The 27,439-nt window shown below is 41.9% G+C and overlaps 1 protein-coding gene across 1 annotated transcript in view; it reads left to right on the top strand.

The window, feature by feature from the left end:
* The window catches only part of LOC119648344 (poly(U)-specific endoribonuclease homolog), a 230,306-nt gene that overhangs the window by 130,570 nt on the left and 72,297 nt on the right, over positions 1-27,439 (top strand). The window contains exons 4-5 of the mRNA XM_038050039.1: positions 7,567-7,724; positions 7,783-7,979. Coding sequence (XP_037905967.1) covers positions 7,567-7,724; positions 7,783-7,979 — 355 coding nt within the window. The remainder of the gene's footprint in view (positions 1-7,566; positions 7,725-7,782; positions 7,980-27,439) is intronic.

Genomic DNA, 27,439 nt, shown 5'->3' with positions numbered 1-27,439 from the left:
GATTTGCGTTTTACTGTTCCCACTATAAAATGTAGGAAGATGAACAATCATTTGATGAACCATGTATTCATAAGTACAATGTCATGGGTGTGCGCAAAATCGGTTATACGCTCGCCACCCTCATTGCGCGCTCCGAACTCCCTTGCCCCATGGCATCTGTTACCATCTGCCTTTTCACCCACATGACCATTAAGGTCGCCGGCAATGATTATATAAACGTCAGCAGGCACGTGACAAGTCTTTTCATCGAGAAGTTGCCTGAAGTTATCTTTCTCGGCATCAGGTCGACCTGTCTGTGGTGCATACGCGGTGAAGAAGTGAATAGTGCGATCAACTGATATAATGGTGAGCTTCATCAGCCGATCATCAAATCGTTCGACTTCTTTAATGGCATCACGGAAACCCTCTGAGATGGCAATGCCAACACCATATTGAGTGTGTGGGTTACCAAAATAGAGAAGTTTTTAGCCATTTTCACCGCGTTCGCGTTCAATGTCGCAGCTTTTGGCACCAGACCATCGAGTTTCTTGCAGAGCGCAGATATCAATGCGCCTTTTCCGAAGGGCTCTTCCGAGTTCCTCGGTCTTTCCAGTTAAGGTACCAACATTTAGCATGCAGACAAGTATTTGTTTTGTTCTTTGTGTTCGGACTAACATGCTTACGCCCTGATGCCGTCCATGCGTCAAGAACCCTTGCCCATTTCTCGACAAGACCGTCCTGCCGCGCCAACTGAGGTGGACGCCCTAGCATTTCTCCGAGACTTGTGACTCAATCCGATCATCATGTTTGTAACGACATTTTCTTGGTCGACCTGTCGCGGGGCCTGTCATCAAGAAAGATCATGTAGGATTTAGCGTAGTGGAATAACTCCAACTATACTCTATTTATCTCTTTCCCTGATCTCAGCATTTTATTTTTGTTTTACTGAGGATAGTACAGAGTACGTTGCCTCAAACCCTCCTCCTTTACCTGGGCTTGGAACCAGCATACTATGTTAATAGCATGGCGGAGTTCAGCGGACTACTGCATACCACCCGCAATCCAATGGGATGCTAGAACGTTGGCACCGGACGCTGAAAACCGCCATTATGGCACGCGACGATCCGTCCTGGACTCAAGTCTTGTCTCTCGTCCTACTCGGCCTACGTACAACCCGCCGAGAGGAATTTGCTGCCAGCCCCGCGGAGCTGGTATACGGGGAGAAACCAAGACTCCCAAGCGATCCGGCCTTCGACAAGAGATCGGGTCTCACAGAGTCGGGGTTGGTGCGTCTGCTGAGGGACAATCTCCGACGCATCAAAGCCACACCCACCCGACACTCGTCCGCATCTGCCTGGGCGCCCGGAGAGCTGGACACGTGCACGCATGACCTAGTCAGGACGGATGCCGTCCGGAAGCCGCTGCAGCCTCCATATGAAGGCCCGTACCGCGTTCTCGAACGAGGAGAACATTTCTTCCAACTCGAGATCGAGGGACGCAAAAAGGCGGTCTCTCTCTGTGCAGGCTGAAACACGTGTGCGCTCCGAAGCAACGTCACAGTTCCGGGTTCGGTCGCTGAAACCCCCTAGGTTTCATCTGGGGGCGGAGTGATGTGGCGCAGCAGGATTCACGGCATTCGAAATTTATTTCGAATGTTGCGAATACGAGCGGATAGATGGCGCACGGAACTCGCCACGGGAGTGGAGAGCTAGCGGTGAGAATGTGCCGTTGGTTGGGAGCAGAAAGAACCGGATGGAGACAAATCGGTCTCTTCTGCCTCCAGCCTTGGCACAACCCGGGGGCTGTGTTTTGCCCGAGGCTGTTTGCTGTCCGAAGGCAGATGCTTACCCGGAGCCCGAGGTCAGGAATGCTGAGAGAGGGGATTGCTTCGACTCGTCCATTAAGGACTGGGTCCTATTTGTATATGTGCCGAATTTGAATCTAGATGCAGGTTCTCCACCGAAGAGCTCAAAGTTGCCCCTTCGTTTAAGGTTGGATCGTCATGAGCAAAGATCTGTTGAATTCTTTTGTGTTAGTTTTTTAAGTTTTTAGTTTCTTCATAGTTGCTGCCATTGCCTTTATTTTATCGGGGAAAATAAGTCGATCTCGGCAGAGCCCATTTTTGCCGAGCCAAGGCCAGATGAAAATCTGGGTCGCCGGGTGCATGAGGGCATCATTTTGATTTTTTTTTCAAATATTTTCGTTGGACAGGTTCTGAGGACGGGACTTGTTTTACTTTTCGTTTCGTTTCGCCCAACATAAAAAATAATAAGGTAAGTACTTATCAAGCTCTTTCATTTGATTCCGCACATGAATATACTTTGTAAAAAAAAATGTACAGCTCCCTTTCGCATAGATGTAGAGCGCACCCTTAACCCCAGTGCAAAATGATACCTGTGACAATCGATTCAGCCGTTTCCGAGTACGGACACGTTGGTCACACGCACTTTTCTCACCGATTGGCACGATATTTGGTCGGAAAATGGGATCTGTAAATGCACCCATATGCAGTAAGCTGCATCTTTTTCATTGACTTTAAGAGGGTTCATCATACATGCAGAAGGGGGGTTTAGAATTTTTTTCAACAAATATGTTGGGTATAAAATAAAAGGTCTCCATTATTTCGAAGCCGGTCTTTGTTTGACATTAGTTGGAAAGGCGGGGAGTCGAAAGTGATGATTGTTTAAGGGACCCATTTCCACAAACTATCCAACGGAAAAATTTGGAAAAAGTCATACAGCCTGAGAATAATCTGCATATCGATATTTACTCAAATTAAGTTAATATTAGTATATTACTGTTTTTCTGGGAAATTGGCTAGAATAATAATCATAATAACGGTTGGTGTAACAATCCATATTGGATCAGGGCCTTCATTCAAGACCGTAATGGTACACTACAGTAACACTGTAGGAGGCAATGTGGTCAGCATTGCGCTCGCCCCAGATCATTACCCTGATTTGACTCAGGTATTCATTCACAGCTGAGTCGACTGGTATCCGACGTCAAACCACGATACAAATCCCAATACGAGCAGCGTGTGTGTGAGTGAGATTTGAACCGCGAGCTTCCGTACGACAGCCTTGTACTCTAACCATTCAGCTATCTATACACAATTGACTAGAAACCCCCCTTTATGTTCATCCTACACCCTTATACAACTTTACAACAATGTAAACTATAGTATGAAGTTAAACCAAAATCGTATTATTGCTATTAAAGTTACAGTATTCCTTTTTTAGAGATTGGAGAGTCCTAAGTCCGCATCCAGTTGATGCCGGACCGGACCAAATGGAGAGCAACTTGCTCTCACTCTTGATGGTCCACGGACTCCTCTTTTTGAATTTAACACCCAAGTTTCCAAAATTGACTTGTCTCTGCCCTGGTAAGAAATCGTAGCCGTCTTCGTTCCTCTTTTAATATAATTACAGTAGCTCAAAAATGGTCTTTTCCGTGTAAATTTACCGCAATCCAAAATAGTAAATACCAATATCACATTAAAGAGAGTAGTCTGATATGCTAAATATATATATACATTACGGGGTACGTACAAATGCGATAGTTCTGTACTCAAATATACTTACATAAGAAACAAACAAAACCTTTCATACCTTAGGCCCCAAGTTTCTGGTTTCCGACTTGTTTTAATGGTGTATCCTGTAGCACTGGCAAAGAATACAGTTGAAGTTTAGCTTTAAGGTTTGAATACTTATTGCTAGTTTCTATTCTAGAAAGATCCAATAAAACAAATATGTCGTTCAAAAAAGAAAACTATAATTTTTAATAATTGACTGCAAAGCCCCCTTAAAATTCAGCCTAGATCCTAGACATTTTGCAGTAATCGAGGGCATAATATCCAGCATCCTACCAAGTTTGGTAGAAATCATACTATCATTTACAAAGCTATAATATGTCAAAGTTTTCCCTTCAGAGCAAATTCTACGACTGTTTGAAAAGTCGTCTTTCGGAAGATGAAATTTCTCACTCTTAATTACAAACAAGTCGGAATACCGGAAGCTCGCGCTTCGGATGTAAAGGTTTTGTGTTCATCTTATGTAAGAAATTTCAACGCATATTTTTCTATCCGTATATTGCAACAAATCCAACATAATCCTTCATATTTTTCCAAACTACGAGACATATGTACATATTACAGCCATAGATATTGCGCTCACCCTAAACAAACAAACTGCCTATTTCCTAATACTGTACACATATATGAACGTATATAAATTGATCGTACCCATATTTCCGATTTACTTCTTATATCTATCTGTATTAGGCACTACCCGCAAAGTTCATTAGCACGCATATATTGCATTATATACCTACATACACACATGTCTGGTTGACAAATAACTAAAAAACTAAAACAAAATAATTCTCTGAGACCCAATTCATAAGAACTCATTTCGTTGTGGTATTGACGAATTGAAATGTGATGATGACGTCATGCAGGTTGTAGAGTGCACGAAATTAACAAAAAATTGTAAAGTTTCACCCCCTACAACTTTGTGAATAATAGTTGGATTTTCTTCAAACTTGACCAAACTGTGCATTATGTTCTTTATTACGCGCATGCCGAATTTTGTACTTGTAGGATGAACATAAGGGGGGTGCCGGGTAAATGTCTAAAATGTGGAAATATACTATTATTAACTTTATTTGTGCAGATATCGGAACCGGATATATTTTGAGGCCTAGATTTTGTAGAGATGCACCACTGTGATTTTTTGGTTGGATAGGTTCTGAGAACGAGACCTGTTACACATTTTGGGGGTCATATTTTGAGCCATCACTCCCCTATGTTTCACCCAATATCAAATATTGAACCAGTTTCGAAAAGTACTAATTGAGACCTTTCATTTGATTATTTGTTAAGGGAAAGTCGCACCGCGTCCTTGAAGAACTATTGATTGATTGATTGATTGATATCCCACATGGCTACATTCTGTGAAAAAAAATTTGCAGCCTCCATTCACATGTATGGGGAGCCCCTCCTTAAACTTAAAACAAGATGGCGCCTGCATGTAAAGGGAACATCAGATTACATACCCTCACCAATTTTGGTGACAATCGGTCCAGCTGTTTCTGAATAAATTGGGTGTAACAGACAGACAGACAGACATACTGTCCGTCAGACACCGTCTCAATTCTAATAAGGTTTTGTTTCACACAAAACCTTAAAAAAATACAGTTACATATGTACAACAAATACAATTGCACTCATATAAATTATAAATACGTTCTTCATAAAGCATTATAAGATTACGTAAAGATATAAGACATTAGAGCCTGAGCCTGGACCCCTGAATAATCGCCCGTTTCTATGCTTATAAAATCTTATAAAAGGAAAAAATGTTATACAAGGAAGACACGAATTTTGCAGCAAATGTTGAGATAGCTAAATTAACGATCTATGCAATAAAAAACAAGTCGGAATACCAGAAGCTCGCGCTTCAGGTATAAAGGTTTTGTGTTCATCTTATGTAAGAAACAATACATGTAAAGGGAACAACAGATTACATACTCTCACCAATTTTCGTGACAATCAGTCTAGCCGTTTCCGATTAAATCGGCTGTGACATACAGACAGACAGACATCGACTCGGTTCTAATAAGGTTTTGTTTCACACAAAACCTTAAAAATCGATTCTGAAATCCTCTTAACTTAAGGGGAAAGCCCCTTAAGTTATTCACGAGGTTTTCAATTTTTCCCTTAAACAAAAGTTCTAGTGAATTAAAGAATTGCCATACATGTCTTTTTCGCTATTATGGCAGATATTAGTTACCATATAGTATATAGCAACTGTAAGACCGAAATCTTAATAACTAGTCAGCTCCTGCACTTGATTGTAGTGCAATGTTTTCATATCAAACACTAGACACTGCTTCACGGCTACTGTATTGATTATAAGGTGTTCTTTCTTTTCTTGAGCTTTTTACGCATCTTTTTTGCTCCTCAGCTATCAATTTGTGACATGAAGACGTAATTTAGGATCGGTAATGATTTCATTGAAATGATTTAGTAATATCCTGTGACTATTTGGGAATTCTTTTGGCGCCTTCCAATTACATACCTTTTTATGGGCTATTCCAATATCAACTTCAGTTATATAAGACGTGGTTATTTTGGCGATGACCTAGTAGAAACGCATAAGGTGTGGAAGCTATAATAATAATAACGGCTGTCGCAATGCTACCCGGTCAAGATTGAGGTTGCTTATGCGATTGGATTTACTGAAATTTTTAGAAAATTCTCTTTAAGTTTTTAAAGACAAGACATTATCTATCCTTCGCTGAAACCTCTTTTGCTACCTGCCGATACAGTTACAATACACCGCAAGGTAGTTTCTCAGCGTCTTTAGAATTTTAGTGATTGGTATATCGCCGGAGAGAAGGTATTTTTCGATGCTTTCAGCAATGCATCTGTACGGCCTAGATTTTCCATGTGTATTTGTGTGACGCGCCCAATCTCCTTTCCCAACTTTTCGACTCTTTTATTAAATCGAAATTCTCGCTTATGGCTGTGTTACTCACTCCAAAATGTTAATTGTGGAGACAAATAGCTGAGGCATTCCCAGCGCATGTCAGTCTACGAACCTGTTTTGCAATAATCTCACTAGATAAATAATCGCCCAACATTCTATTGAGGACAAATATTTATTGTTGGTGTATGTTGCCGTGTAACCGAAATCAAACCATCTAAATCATTTCCTTGACGGCATTCATTCCATAAGCCAATACAAAATTGCACCATGAATGGATTGAATTAAATGGCGCTCCACAATATTCCAATGAAAGCTTCAGCGAACGGCTCATATTCAAAATCTACCGCTGTATCGTTCGGCTCTGGCTCCTATACTTCCGAGTGCGAATCCCCCAAGTCAATATGCACCCATTATAGAGAAGTGCCGAAAGAGACGTCTTCGATGGTCTGACTAGAATTTACAAGTTAAGATTGGCCTGGACATCGAAGACGGCGATAAGCGACCAAAGGACCGACCGAAAGAGCATTTGTTTAACACTCTACATGGTGATTTCTTCCACGTCATGTGAAAAATGGCAAGGCAGATCTAGACAAATCGGCCCTGCCCCAGAGGTGTCATAAGCTTAAGAGGAAAAGAAAAGAAATAGCAGCATATTTATTAAACTTGCCAATATTATTACTTGTGTTATGATTTACTTCAGTGGTTTAGTGTTTTAGAATAAACTCAATGGAGTTGGTCAGTGAATTCCTAAAATGAAGCATAACTAACTTAATATCGGCATAACTAACAATATCGGAATGGCATAATTTTAGGTTCACGTTTCCGAGAACGTATTTCATCTCCTTATTGTACTTTCCGTGGTCCCTATCCTCATTTTGAATTTATTAGATTATTATTAAAATTAATGAAATATCCACCCCCCTTACTGTGGTGTGACTTTGTAGTTCAAACAATTCCATCAAATCTCTTGACGATTGATTCAACCATTTTCGGCTACCAGACGAGAAATAAATTAATTTTAAAAAAGTTTTTAAACACAAAGCATTATGGAAAACTATGTGGATTCCCGACTAAGTTTATTTCATTTTTACTGTAGGTGAGACCTGCCGGACCGCTTCTTACCACTGATAATGAGCTTATTTTGTTAAGTGAAGTATTATTATCTAAGGATAAAAATAATTTGAACAAATACATAAACATGAATTTGCAAGGGAAGACAAGATCATACGAAACGACAGATGAAGCACCAAATTCGTATGTTATTATAGAAAAGATTTTTGTTCTGTTCTCTTAACTATAATTCTATCTGCAGATTGCTTCAAATTGATCCAAAGGCTTTTGAAATTGAAACAGTGGCAAAAATGATCTTACTTTTTAATAACTATGAATTAGATTCAAGTGTAAACGAGTATGTTACTCCATTAGAAAAGAGGGAAGAGAATAACTTCGTAGATGCATTATTGGCAACTTCAATAATGAGAGAAGCAATGCATTTTCTACAGGATAAAGGTAAGTTATTTTTATAATTTTTAACCTTTTTACTGCAAACTATTGGCATAAAGTTTAAGGGGAGATTTACAATTAAAACTTCGCAGAAATCCAAATTTTGTAATCGACATCATTGTAACTAAAAACTAATTAAAAAATATTTCAACGTGAAATTGAACAGATGTGAACACTGCCCTTTAACTATCGGGTTGAGCGAGAGATCCCTTTGAAAAGTCGTAAGGCCCAAAAAAGTCCAGTCTTCAAAAGCGCTTTTGTATTGTAAAGAGATGGCTCGAGGCGAAAACGGCAACCCCAGCATCATGCAGTGTTGCTGTTCTGGAAAGAGATACGAGGAAACCGCTGAAACCAGTCAGGAACCGTGGCGCATTTGGTGGGAGCGTTGCACATACTGCGGGCTCGGAGCGGTGTCCAGTTTTCGGAGCAGAATCGGTAAAAGCGAGGACGTGGTAAATTTAATTCGCATCCTACAGATTAATAAGCAGTGAAGTGCTAGCGCAGTTCATTGCGGAGATAAAAGTTGATTTTGCGCTTATGTGCCTGTCGATGCAGAATGCCGTGGTTCAAATCTTAATGGTGGCAGAGGAATTTGTAACGTTGTTGCATATCAGATACCAGTCGACTCAGCTGTGAATGAGCCCCTGAGTCAAATCAGGGTAATAACCACGGCTGAGCGCAATACTGGCCACATTGCCTCCTACAGTGTACCTTCTGTAGCATGGGTCCAGCTTCAGCTCCAGGCTGCCAAGGAAGCATTCCAGATGTAACCTTTGCATCAGAATCACGCGAGATTTCTTGGCAAGCTTCCATCAATAGATCGCGTTCGCAGTAGTTAACGGTACCTTTCGGTTTGCACCAGCCCGGCGCTCTTCCTGTGGGTGCAACGTCACGAAGGTGAACACATGGAGATCCCTCATAGCTCTTGGCACATTTGGAGCCGGACCGGAAGGCCCTCCAATGGATGCCCAATAGATGGACCATATTATGTGAGATGAACCATATTACGCGACCACTATTCCTTGCGCATCCCGCAAGAGTTTATGGCAGCAGCGTGGATTGTGCCAAATATGGCCCATTTTCCTCTGTAGTGAGTTGAAAGAGGCCGGCCCGGCAGAGGTATAAACACTAGCATGTCAACATCGGCCAGACCCACTGCTCGGTGGATTCAACCCTTACCTGAAAGAGGAAATTTTTGCTTTTTACTTGTTTTGGGGTAGCGTATGGCAATGCGTTTATGCACAGAGTGTTGGACTCCTGTAACGGTACCCCATCGGACTACTAAATAAACACCTCTCCATCCTCAAAGAGCTAGTGTGGAAGTGTCTGCTTGCTTCGGGCTTGACCTCGAGGTTTCCCACTTTGGGGAGCCTTTAAATCAAGGAATTCTTTTCACCAACGAGAAGGGAGGTGAAGAACCGAATTGTTGTTTCAAGAAACCAAATACCATCCGGCCACTCCACCGGTCCAGCTGTATCTTCTTTACAACGGGAAGAACCCGAACATAATACATAACACCGCTCCACCTGTCAACGCTCGTCAGTATCTCCTCGACAATGTTGCCTAAATGTGTTTAAATAAAGTTGCTGACGAATTACACTCCAACAACAAAACAAGTCGGAATACCGGAAACTCGCGCTTCGGATATAAAGGTTTTGTATTCATTTTATGTAAGAAATTTCAACGCACATTTTTCTATCCGTATATAGCTACAAATCCAACATAATCCTTCATATTTTTCCAAACTACGACATACCTACATATAATAGCCATAGATATTACGCTCACCCTAGCCAAACAAACTGCCTATTTCCGAATACTGTACACATACATATATGAACGTATATAAATTGATCGTACCCATATTTCCGATTTACTTCTTATATCTATTTGAATTAGGCACTACCCACAAAGTTCATTAGCACGCATATATTATGATATATACCTACATGCACACATATCTGGTTGGCAAATAACCAAAAAAACTAAAACAAAATAATTCTCTGGGACCCAATTCATAAGAACTCATTTCGTTGTGGTATTGACGAATTGATATGTGATGATGACGTCATGCAGGTTGTGAAGTGCACGAAATTCACAAAAAATTGTAAAGTTTCACCCCCTATAACTTTGTTAGTAATAATTGGATTTTCTTCAAACTTGACCAAATTGTGCACTATGTTCTTTATTACACGCATGCCAAATTTTGTACTTCTAGGATGAACATAAGCGGAGTGCCGGGTAAATTTCTAAAATGTGGAAATATACTATTATTAACTTTATTTGTGCAGATATCGGAACCGGATATATTTTGAGGCCTAGATTTCGTAGAGATGCACCATTGTGATTTTTTTCAGATTTTTCGGTTGGATAGGTTCTGAGAACGAGACCTGTTACACTTTTTGGGGGTCATATTTTGAGCCGTCACTCCTCCATGTTTCACTCAATATCAAATATTGAACCAGTTTCGAAAAGTACTAATTGAGACCTTTCATTTGATACCCCACATGGCTACATTCTGTGAAAAAAAAATTTACACCCTCCATTCACATGTATGGGGAGCCCCCCCTTAAACTTAACACAAGATGGCGCCACTTACTGCATGTAAAGGGAACACCAGATTACATACTCACCAATTTTCGTGACAATCGGTACAGCCGTTTCGGAATAAATCGGGTGTGACAGACAGACAGACAGACACAGTCTCGATTCTAATAAGGTTTTGTTTCACACAAAACCTTAAAAACAAGGTATGCAAGGGTTTATATCTTACGCAAGTATATTTGAGGGCAGAATTAGCCCATCTAGGTAGCCCTTACTGTATATGTATACTTAGCAGATTACTCACTTTAATGTGATATTGACATTTAGTATTATACTTTGGGTAGCAGTAAATTTATGCGGAAAAAACAATTTTGAACTACTTAACTTTGTCAATAATAGTACGATTTTGATGAAACTTGAGGATATCATACTTCTATTACCCAAAAAATAGTAATGTACTATTGTTGATTTTTCTAAAAAATCAAACCGAATATGGCCAAGTGCTTAAGTAGTCGCACCTAAGCGTTAAACAAAATAAAGACTTGTGTACTTGAACCAGATTGAAAGTTTATTGCATTTGAACACTTATTATATACACAATTTCTGCTTACAGGTAAAATTCTTAGTAGACTAAAAATCCGTTGGTACGAATAAAGGAAAAGCATATCACTAAGAAAAACGCTATGTCAACCAATTTCTCATGCAATGTACAATGTTTTGAGCTGATTTTGTTCAATACATTTTACCGCGACTTCATTACCATCGTTGTTTACAATCAAGCCTAATACCTTTGCATACAAATTATTGTGAGTTAATATTATACTCTAGATAAAACGTATTGTACAATGTGTTGTATTTCTTAAAAAGACTTATTCTGATCATATTCTAAACATTCTGCCCACGTAGCACTAGATCGTGGATTCAGGAGATGTTCTGGGTGGTGAAGTTGGCTGGAAGCTTTTTGACTTGTAGAATTTGCAAAGAAGCGCAGTGATGATGATACGATGGTCTGATGACTGAGGTGATGCCAGGTAGTAGTCTTCATATCGGCGCGATGTTGCGTTTCTTGATGATGAGTCTCCTCAATGACGTTGTCATCTCGTTCGAGAATTGTCTTTGATGGTACGTACAGAACTGTCGTGTTGAAGTGTCTTATAGGCTTGATCTACCTTTCTAGCGATGAGGTGTTATTTAGTGGTAAGAGTTGGCATGTCTCTTTCACAAGTGCGGTAGTGCTTAACAACAGATTGCCGTGGTGTTCCAAAGCCTTGATAACCTGCCTTTGATTTTCATCAAGTTTGTCGATGGCTGCGTAGACTTGGTCGTTCACTCCGAAGATTCCTTACAGCAGATTTCCTTGGAGCCCGCGTTGACCCCTCACTTTAACCCATGGACTGATAGCGTTTATTGTTATGTTGATTTCTTGTTCCAGTTGAGTCACAAGCTCCGCACACCGTATATCTGGATGTAATCGTAGGCCTTCTTTAAAGATATTGTACATATTCTGATATATCTATCGAGTGTGAGATCAGACATGATCTTTTCACTAGTGATATTGACGTCAAACCGGAATTTTCCCTTTATTAGTCGGACCTGACCCAAATGCTCGACGTATATCCCCGCTTCAGGGCGCTTGATGGTATAGTTGCGTTTTGCCCCCGTGACACAAACTAACAGAAAGAATAGATTGATCATCAGTTTGGACATTTTTGATGTCTTTCCCACAGATCGGGATTCTTGTTTCCTTTTCTACCGTTGACTCTACTGCACATTCCCCGTTGTTTGGCAAAGGTCAAATCTTCGAAATAAGTCCTTTGATTATGTTATTTTCGGTCTTCAGCGTGACTACTCTAGTTGGATGAGCTGCCACAATTCTTCCTAGAGGCCATCGGCCAGACGGTTGTCACATTGTCGTCTGTATCTCCGTCCGGCAGTTCAAACAGATGTTCTCCCGTCAAGAAGTGTCCAGGAGTCAAAGCGGTAAGGTCATGTGGATCAGTGCTCAATGGTGTCAAGGGCCTCGCCTTCATACATGCTTCGATCTATGCTAACCGCGTGAACATTTCTTCCACGTTTAACAAGTGCGCACCGATGGTTTTGTTCAAATGACGCTTCATACTTTTGACTGCTGTCTCCCAAATCCCTCCAAAGTGAGGACTTCCAATGAACCGTCTGATTGCTGCAATACATGTTTTCACTGTTTGATCGCTAGCGAGCTCAAGATGTACAGCCTTTGTAGATAGACATACGAACACAAGCATGTATGCTTTGGTGGTCTTGGTGCCTCTACCGTTACTCCATTTATTTGTGATTGGCCCAGCGTAATCAATGCCGGTCCGAGCAAAAGGTTTTCCTGGCCGTGCTTGTTCCTGAGGCAGTATTCCCATCAGTTGTTGACTCGGTTTGGCGTTCATTCTGAAACAATGGGTACATTTCCTCCCATCAATGGTCCAGTACTTCGTACGAATCGTCGAGTGTACTAGCTGAGCGGGACCATGCAGCATCAGATGGTGGTAATGTTTTATGACCACATTAGCCATATGTCCTCGGGGTAGTAGTATAGGGTGTTTTGTATCGAAATTTACAGCACTCTACTGTATCCTTCCACCAACCCGCAAGATCTGGTCTGAATCGAGGAATAGCGTTAACCTAATCAGCGAACTAGATTTGGCCAAGGGTTTATTGGTGTTGAGTAGATTGATATCATCTGCAAATGCCTCTCGCTAAATCATCCTAATGAGAACGGTTTCCGCTTGTCGGGGCTCATCTGACTGGGTTGTCAGAGTTGGGCTTCCATCTTCTGCAGTAAGCGATGGCTATTACGAGTTTCGTGAATGATGAGAATCGTTGCGTTAAATTCTCCCTTTCTTCTGCCTTTATAGTTGTGAAGCATGCTGGCTTTTGTCTTCTAAATTGGTGACTGATTGGTTGCATATGAATCTTGATTTCGGCCGTGTCTTGATGTTCCTTTAACCAGTCCGGGCCGTTCCACCACAGTACATGATTCTTCAAAAAGTTGGGGAAAATTCAACAGGATGCGACATTTGCCGGGTTTGCTTTGCTATTTATATGTCGTCATTGTTTGAAATCGGAGGAATGAACGCGGCTGACTCTATTGGCGATAAACACTTTCCATTTAGTTGCTGGACTTTGGAGCCATTGCAGAATGATCATCGAGTCTGTCCAATAATATGGTATGACATGCTTCCAACCATGGGCTTCTAACGTAGTTGAAATCAAGTCGCACAAGAGCGCAGCGCTGCACAGCTCCAACCGTGGAATCGATTGGATTTGGATTTAACGTGCGACTTTGGACTTCGACGTTATGAGTTGAACAGTTGTGGAACCGTCACGTTCCTCAATAAGGCGTCACAAAATGCATGGAGTATCTGCAGTATCATTACAGTGTAACCACCTTGGAACAGTAATTTCCTGGAGAACCAGCAACTGTGAACAGAAGTTTCGCCATTTCGCATCAAATTCTTCTATGATTGGTTCATCCCAGGTTCTGTGTTGCAAACACAGCTGCTGCATCATTATTTTCCATATCACAATACAGGGCTGCAACCATCCCAGTGGATGCTTTGCTACCTCAGGAAGCAATTGCCATTTCGTGAGCGCAGTGCCAATGATCTCCTCTAAGGTAACCTTGAAGAAGAAGCAATCCCTTGCTGGATACCATCGTAGTCCTAGTGTCTTGATGTGATTTTCCTCGTTGATGCTTAACGATGGGTTCGCCTCTCTATCGGAAACAGAAATTGACTCCAATAGACTATCGTGATTTGCTGCCTATTTCCGTAGTTTAAGCCCTCCCTTTTGTAGTACTCTGATAAGGTCTTGCTGTGAGGTCTGCGCTTCCTTGATTGTATCTCCGCCTATTAGGATATCATCCAAGTGTGGCGCAGCAGGGTTAACAACATTTGAAATTTATTTCATTCGAAATTTATCATATGAAGTTTCAGTTGGCTCGTTGCAACCGATCGAGAAAAATTCTCTCTCTCCCTCGACCATCGATACATGCACACGTTTTTTTTTGCGTTCTGCTCACCTGGAAGTGTGAAATTTAAAATAAAAAAAATAAAATTTTTTTTTAAGTCGAATCGCCTTGCGGTTGTACTTTATTTTATTAAAAACTAAAGAAAAGCAAAAAAGACTTCTGATAGATAGTTTGATGCGGGTGCAAACGATTTATAGTGCAAATATTAAGATAAGACTTGAGCGACAGCCGACATCGTCGCAGGGCCGATTTCGGGCTGTGTATTGTGTACCGCTCGTTGTTAATACGGTGTTTGGCGGCTGAACCGGGCGCCAGAAGGAACCAGCCACAGCACCGAGAACGCGGTGTTGAATGAGCGATCGCAAGGAATTCATTTTGTGAATGTGGCCGCCACGTAGTTAATTCTGCCGAAGACGTCCCGTATCAGCGCCGACTGGAAAATTAGGAAATTGTGCGATTGGGACGATTGCGCCCAAGCAGAGCCGTGCAGCCGAATTCACGTTCGAGGCCTAGCCTAGCAGACAGAAGCTAGTGCGGGTTCCCCATAGTTCCCGACCTCCAGCCACACAGCGGAAACCTGATATATATTATAAAATTAATAATAATTGTTCAAATGCCGCAGGAGATGGCATCGATACTCTTTGTAAAAATTCATCGTTGGAGTTCCACTCTTTTGGCGAGTTTTTAATTTGATCTGCACTTCAAGCATCCGCATCGTTATACGCGTCCCTTGCGTTTGGCGACGGAATCCCGAGCTGTGGTTCGTCCATCTGGAGGCGCAATTCCAGATATCCGGGATCACGGTGAACGAGACAAAATTTAATTATGCGATTGTCCTGGATGAGGAGTCTATCCTCCTAGACGATATGAAATCGGCCTCCTACACATTGTTGAAAACGGAGCTGATCAAGCGCCTGTCGGTAAGTGAGTCAGCTAAGCTGGACCACTTGCTGGCAGGTTTGAAGTTGGCGATCGAACTCCCAGCCAACTGCTTCGCGAAATGAGGCAATTGAATGGGAGCAACGACGATCTGTTGAAGTCGCTCTGGCTGCGACGACTTCCCGAGGGCACCCAGGCGGTCCTCGCGTGCGTCTCCGATTCTCTGCCGGCGCTGGCAGCTGCGGCCGATAAGGTACATGAGATACACGCGCGTCCAACTATAGCGGCCGTTCAGCACCCTTTACACAAAGTTGGCGAGCTGAAGCACAAGATGGCCGCGCTTGTGGCCAGCATGGTTGAGATGAGGGCGACGCTGGACGCTCAGCGTTCAGGAGGCAGGTCGCGAGCTCGCTCATCGGCACCATCGGCTATTCCCTCAACCCTTGAAACTTGCTTACTTTTGGAGGACATTACTGACTTTCGTGTTCGGGCACTCTTCCAAAAGTTCAGTCAGATTACTACCGAATGTAGTTTCTCAAAACCAGTAAAGCACAACGTGCCGAACCACATTAACACCATTGGTTCCCCGATCTTCTCGAAGGTGCGTCCTCTACCACCCCAGAAGGTGGCTATTGCGCGGAAAGAATTGGAGCGACTTGTTCAACAGGGTATCTGCAGACCTTCAAACAGCAGTTGGTCTTCTCCACTGCATATGTACCCTAAGCCAAACGGCGAATGGTGCCCATGTGGAGATTATAGAAGGCTAAATGCACAGACTGTTCCAGACCGATATCCATTTTCCGCTCCTCCACGACATTGCGCATCATCTCGCAAACTGCAGCATCTTTTCGACCTTGGATTTAGCCAAGACGTATCACCAATTCCCTGTAGCTCCTGAAGACATTCCAAAGACGGCGATATGTACACCCTTTGGACTCTTCGAGTTCACGCGGATGACTTTCGGGTTGTGCTATGCGGTACAAACCTTTCAAAGGTTAATTTACTCGGTCCTGCGAAACCTCGACTTCTGTTTCGTATATTTGGATGGTGTTTTGGTCGCTTCTTCCTCAGAGTCTGAGCAGTTAGCCCATCTCGAGTGCATTTTTCAACGTTTTCTTGAGACCGGTTTAGTCCTAAACGTTGAGAAATGTAAATTTCTTCAAAAACAGGTGAGATTCCTCGACCACTTCATTTTCCCTGACGGAATACAGCCCGACCTAGACAAGGTGCAAGCGGTCTCAAGCTTCCCGCGTCCGAAAACCGTGAAATATTTCCGGAGGTTTTTGGGTATATTAAACTTCTATCGTTGTTTCCTGCCCAAGGCCGCCCAACACCAGTCCGTTTTGTACGCGTACATGTCTGGCCCCAAATCAAAAGACACACGAGAGATACACCCCTAGCCGTTTTTGTTGATGCCTCTAACATCGCAGTAGGTACTGCTCTTCACAAAAGGTGAATCAGGTTTGGCAGCCGTTGAGTTTCTTCTTCAAGCAATTGAACCCTGATCAACGGAATTACAGCACCTACGATCGAGAACTGCTCGCCGCGTACTTGAGCATTGAATACTTCCGCTTCTCCCTTGAAGGCAGACCGTTCACAGTGTTCACGGACCATAAGCCTCTCACGTATGCTTTGAAACAAAAGCCCGACCAAGCGTCCCCTCGTCAGCTTCGACACCTGAACTTTATAAGCCAGTTCTCGTCCGATATACAGTCCGGCAACGACAACATGGTTGCTGACGCTTTATCACGTGTCTCCGAGATTAACATCCCCACCTCACTCGACTTCTCGGGTATCGTCAAGGTGGTGGAGGATGACGCAATACTTCAGAGCCACAAATCCAACCCCAAATACAAATTTCGGGAGTTATCCATTAGTAGTAAATGAGATACTCTCCCAATAGGTTCTGTGTATTAGAGTGATATAGCACGATAGAGCCTTTAAGCGTGCGTGCCATCTCGCTCGCTCCGTCTCCTCCACACTGCGAGCTTTCTGGTGCGTGCCTTGGGTAAGGGGTGTGTGTATTTAGTTGGCATTGGGTGTGTGTCTTTGGTTGGGGCTTGGGGGTTTACGCACGGGGTGGTGCTTTTGAGTGTGTGATTTGGGGGTGGATGTTTTGGTGATATTAAGCTCTATTCGTGTTTTTCTACTTTTACTGTGTGCCTTGGATGATGTCGAGTTATGTTTTGGTGTGTTTCTGGGATATGGAGCGTCAATGTGGGTTTTGGGAGATGTCAAGCTGTTTTTGGTGTGTTTCTGAGATAGCGATCTTTTTCAAGTGTTTTTGGAGAGTGTCAAATTTTATATGGTGCCTTTATCGGCCTTTTTGGCGTGCTTTTTGGGGGTTATTAAACTGGTTTGGTGTGTATATGAGATAGCAATCTTTTCCGAGTACTTTTTGGGGAGTGTCAAGTTGTTTTGGGTATCTTTATAGGGGGTATCGATCTTTTTGGTGTAACTTTTGGGGTTTATTAAGCTGTTTTGATGTATTTGGCTGGGTATCGGCCTTTGTGGTGAGTAGCTTGGTTGAAGTGGGGTTTCTGGGGATCACGGCGGGAGGCTATGGTGCGGGCTTTAGATGGTAGGATTCGCTGCGGGCTTGAGGCGGTTGGCCGATGCAGATTTTGCGTTTATCATTGCTGACTTAGGTAATTGGGAATTAAGTTTAAATGAAAAAGTTCGTTGATAAGGTTCAAATATTTATTTTATTATACTTATATACACATACATCATTCAATATTCTTTAGAATTAACAATATGTGTACACTTATTTATATATCTTTATCGATGTCAAAGAATGACTCACTTCACTGTAACGTAGAAATTTCATGTACAAATTATGAAATTCGTTACAAATTGGGTGGTGTTGTCAGATAAAATGATTTTCTTATAAAACTATTTCAGAACATGATACAACATTCTGAATATTACGTTAAACTATAATTGTGTCTCTGCATATCCACTCCTTCCAACACGAAATAGTCTTCCAGTATAGCGTTGAACTCTTAAGCTTCTGGTTGCGAATCCTTTCGGAGAAGCGAGGGGTTAAGAAATCAAAGTTGCGATTACTAAAATTGACCGTTATCCAAATTTAGTTTTAAAACTAAACTGGAGATTGGCACATACGCCTGGGGTAATATTTCGATGACATTGTTCCGGATTTCGTTGGTAAGTAACAAATAATAAACCATTATAAAATATTTTTTTAACAAAGGCAAGAAAATTATACCGACCCAAACTTGAAGTTGGTGCTCTTGCGCTAAGAGCCCATCGAATATTATTTCAAGACTAATTTACAAAATTCCTTCCCTTTTAATATTAATGACCCATACATAAAGTTCGCGCTGAGTTTTCTTCCGCTAAAAGCGCATCGAATCAATATTAAAAAATTAGATCAATATTAAAAACACCTACCAAGTTGGTGTGATGGAGTTTTGCAAATGATAATTCCCTTCAGAAGAAATCCTTTTTATACATTTATTCGCTACATGAGAACATAATATCGCGATCTTGAAGATATCTACATGAAAAAAATCATTTTGCCTTATAATTTATCCAGCGCAGTTTTGTGATGTTTTCATGTTCCCTGGAATTAATTACCCAACATTTGCAAATGTAAACTTGCTACAAATTCTTAATACTAACATATGGAACCATATGACTACGAACAAACTTACGCAAATGCAAACTTCCTACAATCTCATAATACTATGGAACCAAATGCCTGCGAACAAAATTCCACAGATACTTGTCTTATGATTTACTGCAATATTTCATTTGCAAAATGATGCATAAAACACGTCGAGAAACCGGAAGCTGGACACCTCAGGTATGAAAGGTTTTGCTTGCTTCTTGGGTGAGTATATTTGAGCGTAGAACTATTCCATTTGTACGTACCCCTTTAAGAATATGCATTTAGCATATCAGATTTAGTACTTCGGGTTGTAAATTTACACGGTAAGGCAACTTTGAACTACTGTAACTTTGTTACTAACAGTATGATTTTGATCAAACTTGGAGATAATATACTTCATATTATATACTATACTACCAACTTTTATAACTCTGAAATAAACTTAAGGGGGGTTTTACTCAATTTCCCCAAAAATATGTTAATATACTATTATAAACTTAATTTGAACAGATATCGATATGGAGAGTATTTTGAGGTCTGAGCACCGTACAGGGGCAACTTCACGATTTTTTTTCAGATTTTTCGGTTGGGTAGTTTCTGAGAATGGCTCCGTTAAAGAAATCTTCAATTTGCACCCCTCCCACTCCCCGCCTTTTTAGCAAATCTCAAAACTAAGACCGGCTTCGAAAATTACTAATCGAGACCTTTCATTTGATACCCCACATGACTATATTTGTTGAAAAAAAATTTTACACCCTCCTCCATACATATAGTATGGGACACCCCCCCCCCCCCTTTTTACATGTATGGGGGCCCCCCTAAATCTCAACGTAGGAGGATATTATTCACTGCATGTCTGGGGGTCCACAGTTCCCACCTTCTCACCAAATTTCGTATTAATCGGTAGTGCCTGTGACAGACAGACACCGATCTTCCATCAAGTAAGCGAGTGTGAGATAAAGAGGGCGAAGCTTGGAGTCTCGACCCGTCCAACAAACGGAACTAAAAGTTCAGAAGGGCCCAAAGTACCTAAAGTAGGAACGCCGGCTAGCGAAGCGAAACCGAGAGAAAATAAGGGCGGTGGTTGGACTAAGGTCATGAACAAGAAAACAGACAAGAAACCAAAGATGCGAATTCGCCCGGCAATTATAATCTCCAGCAAAGGACATCTAACGTATGCGGAGATACTGAAGAAGGTGAAATCTGACCCCGACCTAAAAGACCTAGGCGGAAATGTCAGCAAAATCCGGAGGACCCAGAAAGGGGATCTCATGTTTGAACTGAAAAATTGCAGCGTGGGGAAAACTGACGGCTTTCGTAACTAAGTTTTAAACTCACTTGGGGAGAATGTCGCGGTTCGTTCCCAAAAACATGAGATCTATATCCAGTGCAAGGATCTCGATGAGGTAACATCCAGAGAAGAGATCTGCACTGCCTTCAAGTTGGAGGAGTTCAGCGAAGAATCTATCGTGAGCCTAAGAAAAGCTTAATGCGACTGCCAGTGGAGTCAGCGCAGAAGTTGTTGGCCGTGGGGAAGATTCGGATTGGATGGGTTTTTTGTCGACTAAGGGAACAGATTTCTTTAAAAAGGTGCTTCAAATGCCTAATGTTTGGACACTTCGCAAAGGCATGCACTAGCGGCATCGATCGGTCCGATCGATGTCGAAGATGTGGGGAAAAAGGGCATATTGCCAAGGAGTGCAATAGAGGCCCCAAATGCATTCTGTGCGAAGAAAAGGAGGGAAGGGATAACCGGCATGTTGCCGGAAATGGTAAATGCCCAGAATTTAGGAAGGCGTTAACTGCAGTGAAAAAATGAGGTTAATACAAATAAACTTTAATCATTGCAGGGTCGCACAAGATTTGCTTGCGCAGATCACTTACGAATCCGCGATGGAGATTGCTATCATTAGTGAACCGTACAGAAATCTTGACGGTGGTGTATGGGTCACAGATTCGACTGGTGGAGCGGCGATATGGGCGTGCGGTCGTCAAGCCATACAATATAGTATGCGTCAGGCGGCTAGTGGCTTTGTGTGGGCGAAAATAAGCGGTGTATTCGTATACAGCTGCTACGCTCCACCGAGTCTTACACTTCCTGAGTTTGAAGAACTGTTAGATGATCTTGTTCACGACGCAAGGGGACGAAGTCCAAAGGTGATAACCGGTGACTTTAATGCGTGGGCTATCGAGTGGGGCAGCAAAGAGACTAACGCAAAGGGGCGGCGCTTATTAGAAGCATTTGCACAGTTAGATGTAGTTCTGGCCAACGAAGGCGATGTACACATATATCGGAAAGGGAGAACTGGTTCAATTGTAGATCGACTTTTGTCAGCCCTGCGCTGGCATGTGGCATGTCCTGGCAAGTTAGCGAGGACTTCACGTACAGCGACCACCCGGCAATCACCTTTGAACTAAGGACGGAGCCACAAGACAGGAGACGCGCAACCCCGAAGACCAAATTCAACAGAACACCAGGGTGGTCTGCGAAAGCGATGGATGAGCAAACATTCATGGACGTGTGTCTAGATCTGCCTAGCAAAACAGGCACCTCCACGGATAAAGCTCTCCATGTTACACAAAGCATCTCCAAGGCATGTAACGCGTCGATGCCTGCTCATTCTCCACTAGAAGACCCAATTATTGGTGGAATAGTGAGTCTTCGATCGATTTGCCACAGAGCGAGACGAACGGCTCAGAGGGCAATAGGTAGGATCGATCAAGGGCAAAAGAAGCATGCCTATAGGGAAGCCCGCAAGAACCTCAAGCTCGCCATCCAACGGAGTAAGAGGGAATGTTTCAAGGAGCTCTGTTTGGAAGCGGACATAAATCCGTGGGGTAGCGCCTATAAAATCGTGACAGGGCGATTCAGAGGCTGATTATCTCCGCAGATCACGTGCCCTATGCTCTTGTTGAAAATAATGCAGGGGTTATTTCCCCGCCAAGAGCGGGGTACTATCACTTTCCAGCGTCCCCTGAATGTGACGCCGAAATCACCAGTCACCAGCGACGAGCTGCTGGAGATCTGAAGTCGAATAGGCGACAGCAAAGCCCCGGGTCTGGACGGCATACCGAATAAGGCGCTCAAACTTGCCGTCAAATGTAGACCGCATATGTTTGCGGAGCTGTTCGAAACGTGCATGTCCGAGGGTATCTTTCCAGCGACGTGGAAGCGGCAGAAGCTGGTGTTGCTGTCTAAGGCTGGCAAACCGCCAGGGGAACCGTCCTCCTATAGACCCATATGTCTTCTAGACACTATGGGGAAACTGTTGGTGCGGGTTATTTATAATAGACTACTCCCAGTCGTCGAGAGCCAAGGCGGCCTTTCAGATAGGCAGTATGGGTTCTGCAAAGCCAGATCAACCATTGATGCCATCAAAATGATTACTCGCTTGGCCGAAAATGCAATTCACGGAAGGGGTTGCACCAGCAAATATTGTGTAGTGGTCACCTTGGATGTGAGGAATGCATTCAACTCGGCCAATTGGAACCTTATACGAAAGTCTCTGGCGACGATTGGTGTTCCCACCTACCTCGCCGCTATTATAGATAGCTACATATTTGCATGAACAAATATTGTGGTATAATACCGATGATGGACCCAAGGAGTACGTTGTCTCCGCGGGTGTCCCATGGGGCTCTGTACTGTGCCCACTACTGTGGAACATCATGTACAATGATGTGCTTAACCTTCCGGTTCCGGAGTAGGCCACGGTGCTGAGTTACGCCGATGACATAGCACTGGTTGTGGTCGCAAAGCATCTCGAGGATGCTGAGTTGTACTCAAGCGAAGCAATCAGTGTTGTTAAGGCTTGACTGGAAAGTACTGGACTGGCAATCGCGGAGGAAAAGACGGAAGCGGTCCTCATCACTAAGCGTCGGAATAGAAATTACGCCTGCGTCAGAATCGGGAATCGTATCATCACTTCCAAGCCGGCCATCAAATACTTGGGGGTGATGATAGACGGAAAACTCAATTTTAAGCAGCACATAGAGCATGCTTGTAAAAAAGCATCCACTACGAGTATGGCTCTGGCAATGATGATGCCAAACGTAGGAGGACCGCGGCATACTTGCAGGCTGCTCATAGCCAGAGTGGTGAGTTCTATCATGCTGTATGCAGCCCCAGTTTTGGGGAAACGCGCTGCAGGTTTTAGGCAATGCATATAACTTGAATACGGTTTACAGAAGAGCAGCCTTAAGGGTGTGTTCTGCCTTCAGGACCGTCTCAGACGATGCAGCGTTCGTCATCTCGGGAATGATGCCGATTGACATTCTGGCGACCGAAATGATGAACATTTATAACACGAGGTCCATCTCTCCCTTATCGCAGGTAAAAAAAGCTGAAAGAGAGAGATCCATAAGCAGATGGCAACAGCGATAGGACCAGTCAGAAAAGGGTCGTTGGACTTGCAGGTTGATCCCTTCCATCAGGGAGTGGCTGGAGAGAAAGTATGGGGAGATCAATTATAATCTCACTCAGTTTCTCACCGGCCATGGAGGATACCGTCACTACTTGTACAGGTTTAAATTGGACACCTCGCCCAATTGTCCAAACTGCGACGGAGTCCCAGAGGACCTAGCGCACGTATTCTTCCAATGTCCTAGGCTCGTGGAAGAAAGAAGGAACATAGAGGAAACCCTAGGTGAAGTGCTATTACCGGAAAATGTTGCCCGGAGAATGGTAGCTTGCCAGGAAGACTGGGATGCGATCAATTTCATGATCGCAGTGATCCAGGAGAAACTGCGAAAAGCAGAAGAAGTGAAGAAGGCGCGGTTACGAACCCCGCGGGAAGACGGAAGGAGACCTAGCGAAAGTAAGCTAACTCCGCCCCGTGATGTAATACCTAAAGGTGGTTCCACGTGGTAGGGGTGAGTCAGGGGTGGTTTTAGTGGGTAAAAATCCCACACTCTGGCGTGCCCAGGCCAGAGTCTTTTGATGATTTCCACCTCCTTAAAAAACAAGTCGGAATACCGGAAGCTCGCGCTTCGGGTATAAAGGTTTTGTGTTCATCTTATGTAAGAGACGCACATTTTTCTGTCCGTATATAGCTACAAATCCAACATAATCCTTCATATTTTTCCAAACTGCGAGACATACGTACATATTAGAGCCATAGATATCACGCTCACCCTAAACAAACAAACTGCCTATTACCTGCTGTACACATATATGCACGTATCTAAATTTATCGTAACCATATTTCCGATTTACGTCTTATATCTATCTGAATTAGGCACTACCCGCAAAGTTCATTAGCACGCATATATTATATACCTACATACACACATGTCTGGTTGACAAATAACTAAAAAACTAAAACAAAATAATTGTCTGGGACCCAATTCATAAAAATTCATTTCGTTATGGTATTGACGAATTGATATGTGATGATGACGTCATACGGGTTATAGAGTGCACGAAATTCACAAAAAATTGTAAAGTTTCACCCCCTATAACTTTGTTAATAATAGTTGGATTTTCTTCAAACTTGACCAAACTGTGCATTATATTCTTCATTATACGCATGCCAAATTTTGTACTTCTGGGATGAACATAAGAGGGGGTGCCGGGTAAATTTCTAAAATGTGGAAATATACTATTATTAACTTTATTTGTACAGATATCGGAACCGGATATATTTTGAGGCCTAGATTTCGTAGAGATGCACCACTGTGATTTTTTTCAGATTTTTCGGTTGGATAGGTTCTGAGAACGAGACCTGTTACACTTTTTGTGGGTCATATTTTCAACCCTCACTCCCCTATGTTTCATCTAATATCAAATATTGAACCAGATTCGAAAAGTACTAATTGAGACCTTTCATTTGATACCCTATTTGGCTACATTCAGTGAAAAAAAAATTTGCACCCTCCATTCAGATGTACGGGGAGCCCCCCTTAAACTTAACGCAAGATGGCGCCACTTACTGCATGTAAAGGGATCACCAGATTACATACTCCCACCAATTTTCATGACAATCGGTCTAGCCGTTTCCGAATAAATCAGGTGTGACAGACAGACAGACAGACAGACAGACAGACAGACAGACGGACAGACGGACAGACAGACACCGTCTCGATTCTAATAAGGTTTTGTTTCACACAAAACCTTAAAAAAAAGACAGACAGACATTGAACCGATTTTAATAAGGTTTTGTTTGTAAAAATGCATAGGCCCAAGATATTGTCATCATGTCAACAAAATAAAGAAGAATTGCACGTGCTCATTCCCTGATTTATCCATGCGATCATGAAGATGTGTTACTCGTGAAGGTTTGTGATGTTTTTATATCCTCGGAAATTAATTACCCAACATCTGCAAATGTAAACTGTATTTTTGTGGTTGGGAACAAGATCATTACTTGATGATTAACTGCATGATTTGCAAAATTGTGCGTAAAAAATGCATAGGATCCTTGCGATCATGAAGACGCATACGTTGTTTGTAAACAAAAAAAAATTACACACTTCGGAAGATCCGCAGAAATTTTTAAAATATAAAGAGGTTACGGGAATCATTAAAGGTGAGACAAAGAAGAAAGACATTTTTCTACTTTTATTTCGCATTGACTTAATTCGATGATTGTTATTATTAGATCATGTTTAAAGTGCTAAAAATTTACCATTGGCTTGGAAATATTATCGATAATGAGCTCTTTAGCTCTTTCATTTAAAAAAAAATGGATAATAATAATACACATTTAATTGTCTAGTCAAGAAATTACTTGAAATGTTCTCAAATTTAGCGTTTGCAAAAATGAATAAAGTAAATTAATTGAAAGAAAAAGGAATTTTAAAAGTCAAAAAATCAAAAAATGGCTGACGGTTTCGTCCGGGGCAGAGGCAACTCATCAGACGCTGCCTCACTTCTGCCCTGGGAGCACCGTGACCGAAAGTGCCAACAGGTGGAAAATGCGGGATCCTAAGTCCACATCCACATGATCCCGCATATCCTAAACAACTACCTAGCTTTAATCTTAGTCTAGCTTAGACTAAAACAACTAGCGTTTTAGTCCAATATAATTTGCAACCTTGTCGTATTTTTGGGATGATAAAAGGGAGCGTTTTTCCACCTATTGGCACTTTCGGTCACGCTGCTCCCAGGGCAGAGGTGAGGCAGCGTCTGATGAGTTGCCTCTGCCCTGGACGAAACCGTTAGTCATTTTTTGATTTTTTGATTTTTAAAGTTCCTTTTTCTTTCAATTAATTTACTTTATTCATTTTTGCAAACGCTAAATTTGAGAACGTGGGAGTAAGTTGCTCCTCATTTAGTCCGGTCCATCATCATGTGGATGTGGACTTAGGATCTCGCATATCCTAAACAACTTCCTAGGAATTTTAAGTTAATGAGAAAGCAAAGCAAATAGCCAGCACAAAAGTAAATGATTTTAAAATTTAATCAAAATTATACAAAGTACAGAAATTAAACAGAAAATTTTAAAAATGCCTTTCACTTCCAATTTAATTCAACTCATACAAAATTCTATTGCTTTGGATAAAGAATTTTACTTTGAGATGATGAACATTTTTATTAGCTACTTGGAAAAACAAAAAGTTCCAATAACAGTGGAAGAGAAGAATTAATTTTTCAAGATTCTTCTTGAATGTTCCAGGGAGTTTGAAATAAATCAGGCTGACGTAGTTTTTCATAAATTTTTCAAATATATAGATGAGTGTGTAAAATTGTCAGATTATTCAACTAGAAGCAATATGACTAATAGATCGGCAGCTTCCCCTTCATCGATAGGTGTTGCTGCTACTGTTACGAATGCGCGTAGTAAAAGCAACTTTGACTTAAAGTTTTCTAATAAAATTATCAAGTCGGATCAGGATTAATAGAAAAAATCGAAATAATTTCAAAAAAAAGTGACCAACTTCAAGAAATTTAATGTCAAAGGGGTGAATGAGTTTAAAGGTCCTGACGAAAATATTTTGCAAGGTCTTAGAAATACTTTTAACGAAGTCGTTAATGAAATCTTGAAAAATTCTATGGAAGGTAGTAAAATTCTAATGTATATTTCATTGCCAAAGCCGCCGCATGTGAAACCTATATGGTCAAGCTTAAGATCTGTAAGTGAGCTAAATGGTGAACACATTCTTTCATTAATACCAAGTATTCATCAGTCGAATTCAACATTGTTTTCAGATGATATTATAGAGATTGATACAAACATCGTCAATTTTCCATTTAGGGAAGGTAAGAATAACTCCAAATGAAAAAATGAAAAAATGAAAAATGAAAATGAAAAAAAAAATAAAAACATACATAGGGATGCTTCTTTTATTTTTCAGTATTCTGATCGCATATATGAAAAGATAGTGCAATACGTTATGGAATCTAAGAAAAAGTCGGCTGCTGTTGATGTCCACTTTATAGTTGGTAACAATAAGCAAATGTTTGTAAAATAG

Source organism: Hermetia illucens, chromosome 2 (genome assembly GCF_905115235.1).
Source record: "Hermetia illucens chromosome 2, iHerIll2.2.curated.20191125, whole genome shotgun sequence".
Taxonomy (NCBI): Eukaryota; Metazoa; Arthropoda; class Insecta; order Diptera; family Stratiomyidae; genus Hermetia; species Hermetia illucens.
Note: the sequence above shows the minus strand (reverse complement) of the source record. Positions and strands in the feature narration are given on the sequence as shown.